The sequence below is a fragment of the Eurypyga helias genome, unplaced genomic scaffold (assembly GCF_000690775.1).
Source record: "Eurypyga helias isolate BGI_N326 unplaced genomic scaffold, ASM69077v1 scaffold22698, whole genome shotgun sequence".
NCBI classification, from domain to species: Eukaryota; Metazoa; Chordata; class Aves; order Eurypygiformes; family Eurypygidae; genus Eurypyga; species Eurypyga helias.
The window spans coordinates 618-5,823 of record NW_010269175.1 but is presented as its reverse complement, the minus strand read 5'-3'; the positions used below and the strand labels follow the sequence as shown (position 1 = coordinate 5,823).

Below are 5,206 nucleotides of genomic sequence, written 5' to 3'. Positions count from 1 at the left end.
CGGGGCTGGCGTGTGACGCACCAGAGAGGGGACGCGCGGTGGGACGGCCTGTCTGTGTTCGTGGCCTCACCCTCCGGCCTTCAGCAGGGTCGCTCCCAGCTCCCTCGCCCAGCTCTCCACCCAGTGCCTTTGCACTGGGTGTTATTGTATCCCTAGGAAAGGAGCTGCGAGAGGATAACAAGGATTACCAGCAGGTGTTATTGGACGTGCGGCGATCCCTGCGCCGCTTCCCGCCAGGTGAGAGGGGGTTCTCCTCTTCCCACTCCCCTGGGAGAAGGTCTGCAGGGCTCCTCCTGGCTCAGAGCTCGCCGTAGCTTGGGGCACTCCGTCGCTCCGAGATCCTGACTCCTAGAAATTCTCCTTGGGAGCTCATAGCAGCTTCTTCACGCAGCACAGCCGTTCTGCAGCTCGCTGCTTCCCAACCTTACGCTTCCCCTGCCCCACTGAGCCCCTCTGCCTGCTACCCTCGAGCAGTTGTGGTGCAGAGGGGCCCGAGTCCTGCGAGCCCCTCACTCGTTGAGATGAGGATGGATGCAGAGCTTGAAAAACGGGCCAGTTCAGCTTATTTTAGACCATGGTCTAACTCAGGGGCAGCAGGCAGGGTTGTCAGCAGTTAGAACAAATCCTGATGCCAAACGATCTCAAAATCGGGCTCGTGCACCAGATTTAAAAGAATTCAGGACCTTTAGAAGCAAAATGGTGTTGCAGTTGTTCAGTTCTGGGCGGCTGGTGCCTTGTGCTATTTATAAAACCATTTCCCCCGGCAGCTCTAGCTGCAGAGCAGTCGTTATTTCTGGCCAGAATCTGCTTCCCCCCCCACTTCTGCCGCTTTTATTTTGCAAAAACAGTTGATTCACTCCGCGTCTCTTTCGAGGGCGGATGCTGCGCGCGCCTGATCCCTGAAGGGTCTGCTCCTATGGATTTTTTTTTTGCCCTTGAATGCAGCCTCCTGCCTATTTTTAGACGCGTTAGCGAAGCAGGGGACAAGGAGAACGTTGTCACTGCGGGATCTCTGCTGGGACTTCCTGCTTGGCCTTTGGGCGCTTCATCTGTTGACAAGAAAGCGGCCGCAGCTGTGCGCGGCGGCAACGCCGGGCTGATTCTTCCCCGTGACATCCTGTCCCTAAACACACGTTATTAGCAGAGCACCGGAGCCTTGCAGTCTGGTGGCTGTTGACACAGTTTTGGTGAAAACGGGGCCTGTTTAATTTCATTTTTCTAGAACCCCTGGGAAATTAAAAAGGATTACAACCCGCTGGGTGTGCGGCGCAGTTGGCTGTTCGCAGCGCTGTCCAAACATCCGTAAAGCCCACTCCCATCCGCCACGGCAAGCAGGGGCACTGCCGCTCCGCAGATCAAACAGCTGGCCGGCTTCCCCTGGGCCGTCAGAGTTTTGAGGGGCAGGATTCGGGCTTGGGGTGTGTTTCTTCTGCTGGTTTTCCCTCCTTGCACCACCTCCCCTGGGATCGGGCGGGTTGGGAACCACACCGGTCCTCTCCTTGCAGGCCGCGGCAGGCGCTGGTGGACGACACGGCCAGTCCCACCACTGCCTGGTGCTGTTCCCACAGGGATGCCGGATGACCAGAGGGAAGGCTTGCAGGAGGAGCTCATCGATATCATCCTCCACGTCCTCAAGCGCAACCCCCAGCTACACTACTACCAGGGCTACCATGACATCGTGGTCACCTTCCTCCTGGTTGTGGGGGACAGACTGGCCACGGCACTGGTGGAAAAGCTCTCGACGCATCATCTCAGGTACTCTCCGGGCTCAGTCGGAGGAGAGGAGCCACCTGCATGTCCTCGAGCTGCAGGGACGCCTGTGCAGAGGGGGCTGCCTTGTCCCCAAGCAGGCGAAGGCAGAGCCTTGAGCCGAGGCCGGCTCCCTGCTGCATCCTTACCCAGAGGGATGCTGCGAGAGCAGCGTGACCACACGATAGCACATGGCTTGGGGTTGTGCTCTGGGGAAAGGATAATTGAAGGCTGTCAGTTAGTTTCTCTCATCTCTTGAAGCTGAAAAAGCCAATGCACATGCATTATTCATAGTTCTTGAGGCCTCTCTGGCTCCTGGGAGCTGGACCCACGTAGCCTGGGGCAGTGTGGGCTGTACCCCAGTGTCCTGAGTCCCGCAGCAGGTGACTCTCCTGTTTGTGCACTGAAACCAGAACAAGCCTTCACCTGAGGAGCAGTTTGGAGGGATTCTCCCTCCTCTCCCAGACAGGAAGTTAGTTTTTGGGTGCTGGAAAGGCTTTACACATGCGCTACAGCAAAATAAGAAGTGTCAGCTGACACCAGTGGGATTGTCTGGATCCGGGTTTTCTGTGTGGATCAGCCCTGTGTGTCCCAGACACGTAGGAAGGAGGCTGTCCCAAACAGACAGAATTCCTTGGGGCTGGGGGAGAGCTCACCCATGCAGTTGCCTGATGGAACTTTTAAATCTTTCCTCAGGGATTTTATGGACCCAACGATGGATAATACCAAGCACATTTTAAATTACCTGATGCCCATCATCGACCAGGTGAACCCTGAGGTGCATGACTTCATGCAGAGGTACGCAGCCATTCCCTCCCAGCCTCCTCTCTCCGCCCTGCGAGTCTCGCGTTCCTGGTCATGGAGCCGTTGGCACCAGCGTGTCCCCAGCACCGCAGTGGCTTCCTCAGAGTCGGCAGCTGACCCACAGCTAACGGTGACAGTCCATAGCCACGTGGCACTCTGCTTCCAAGCAGACCCAAACCTCTGCCACCTGTTTTGAGGGGGTTTACGTGGTGCCACCCTCACCCCTGCGGTCTGCAGCACGGGGGGGCACAGACAGGGTCAGAGAGAGCTGCCACAGCCGCTCCACGTGCCCCGATTTGTGGCTGCTCTCACCTCGCTGCAGTTTGTTGCCGGTTCTGGAGGTAATTCCAGGTTGTGCAGTAGGGACACACGAGTTTAGTCTGGGCAGAATCAAGCAGAAGCAGGAAGGTAAGTGGGAAGGTTTAGTCCAGAGCTCTTTTCCAGGCAGGTGTCTACACTTCATGGCCAGGATGGCTTTGGGCACCCACCTTGAGTGAAACTCCCGGGAGCCCCTAAGCCTCTAGGGAGGAAGCTGAGAAGTCGCCTGTGCTGCCCCGGTGTCCTGGGGTCAGTGACGTGGTACGTCACACGCTCAGGTTCTCCCAAAACCAAACCATTCGAACCTCTATGGGCCCCGCTGGATGTGGGGCGAGTAGTTCCCTCCCAGGCACGGAGGTGGTGGCGCAGGGATCCCCTGGGAGCGTTTCGGGGCTTTTCCTGAGCTGCTGGCAGTAGCTGACCTAACAGACCTGCTTTCTCTCTGTGTAGTGCGGAGGTGGGGACCATCTTTGCTCTCAGCTGGCTCATCACCTGGTTTGGGCACGTTTTGTCCGACTTCAGGCACGTCGTGCGATTATATGACTTTTTCCTGGCCTGCCACCCCCTGATGCCCATTTATTTTGCTGCTGTGGTAGGTATTGGCTGGAATTGGGGGGGTTTAACTGAACCGTTGCGGGAGGGTGGCAGTTTGAGGCTGGCAGACCCAGTGTTGCCGTTGTCCCTGGCTGCATCCCGCTCTGAGGGATCCCACCAAGGCCAGCAATGTCCTTGGTGGTGGTGAAGGGCAGGTGGAATCTGGGAGAGCTGGGGGCAGCCCTGGGCATCTGTATGTGCAGGCTGTTCCAGTTCAGTGCTGTGGAGGCAGCATGACCTGGTATTTTTCATGGAATCCCAGAATGGTTTGGGCTGGAAGGGCCTTAAAGCCCGCCCAGTGTCCCCCCCTGCCATGGGCAGGGACACCTTCCACAGCCCAGGTTGCTCCAAGCCTCATCCAGCCTGGCCTTGGACACTCCCAGGGATGGAGCATCCACAGCTTCTCTGGGAACCTGTCCCAGTGCTCCCCACCCTCCGGGAAGAATTCCTTCTTTACATCCAGTTCTTTGCTCTCGGGTGCTGGCCCTGCTGCCACACGCTTGTTTGGGTGCTGGGGGCAGCTCTGGTCCCTCTGCCCGTTCCGTGGGGGATCCAGGCAAGGGCTGGTGATGGAGTCAAGCCACGCTGAGGCTCTGCCCGTTCCTCTGACTGACTGGTAGCAGGCTCTGCTTGGCAGACGGACAGAACTCCCCAGAAAGGAGCTTTCCATGGCCCCAGAGTGCCAGCGAGCGCCCAGGACCATTCCCACTTCCCCGGCTCTCCTCAGCGCTCTCACTCCTCTTTACAGATCGTGCTGTACCGCGAGCAGGAAGTTCTGGACTGCGAGTGCGACATGGCCTCCGTCCACCACCTCCTCTCCCAGATCCCGCAGGACCTTCCGTACGAGACGTTGATCAGCAGAGCTGGAGACCTGTTTGTCCAGTTCCCACCATCCGAACTAGCCAGGGAGGCAGCTCAGCAGCAGGCTGAACGGTGAGTGCGGGGGAACCCCCATATCCTCCTGCTTTGGACAACCCCACGCCGGGTCTTGATTCCTCATGAAGATCTTCCTCCCTGGAAGGAGGCCGGTCGCGACGGTGAGCTGGGATCTTCCCTGACCTGCTTCTTCTCTTGCAGAACCGCGGCTTCCACTTTTAAGGACTTTGAGTTGGCATCAGTGCAGCAGAGACCAGACACTGTGTTGAGACAGCGCTTCAGAGAGCGGCTCCGAGGGGAAGAACGGACAAAATCCATCTTGACAAAGCCCAGGACCAACCGCTTTGTCAAGCTGGCGGTGATGGGGCTGACGGTGGCGCTGGGGGCGGCTGCCCTGGCCGTGGTGAAGAGCGCGCTGGAGTGGGCTCCCAAGTTTGAACTGCAGATATTCCCCTGAAGCCAGAGGAAGAGCCTTCCCCGTCACCGCCCCCTCCCAAGGCGGGAAGGGCCGACGTCTGACGAAAGGACGTATGCGGAAACCACCCGCCTGGAGATGATTTTTAATCCTTGCTGCGTCCAGTGACGCCGTTGGCCTTTGCGACAGAGACTGATGGGAACCAGCCCAGCAGGATTGTTCCCCACCCCGATCCTCACCTCGGAACCGGAGCTACGGATGAGTCGAGCTCTTCACGCGGTGTGCAGGTGACCGTACGAGCGGAGAGCGTGCGTGGGCCGTGCCGACACGATCCCCACAGTCTCTGTTAGGGGTAACGAGCGGGAGCGAGGGCAGATCCTCGCCTGGAGGGAAGTGTCACGGCAGGGTTTGGCCCGGGTGCGTGCGTGTGCAGGGGCAAGGGGCTGTTAC

At 58.6% G+C, this 5,206-nt stretch overlaps 1 protein-coding gene across 1 annotated transcript in view; it reads left to right on the top strand.

The window, feature by feature from the left end:
- TBC1D20 (TBC1 domain family, member 20) overlaps nucleotides 1-4,798 on the top strand; it is a 6,313-nt gene extending 1,515 nt beyond the window's left edge. The window contains exons 3-8 of the mRNA XM_010158020.1: nucleotides 157-237; nucleotides 1,569-1,755; nucleotides 2,446-2,547; nucleotides 3,322-3,463; nucleotides 4,214-4,398; nucleotides 4,543-4,798. Of these exons, the coding sequence (XP_010156322.1) occupies nucleotides 157-237; nucleotides 1,569-1,755; nucleotides 2,446-2,547; nucleotides 3,322-3,463; nucleotides 4,214-4,398; nucleotides 4,543-4,798 (953 nt within the window). The remainder of the gene's footprint in view (nucleotides 1-156; nucleotides 238-1,568; nucleotides 1,756-2,445; nucleotides 2,548-3,321; nucleotides 3,464-4,213; nucleotides 4,399-4,542) is intronic.
- The last annotated feature ends 408 nt before the right edge of the window (nucleotides 4,799-5,206 follow it).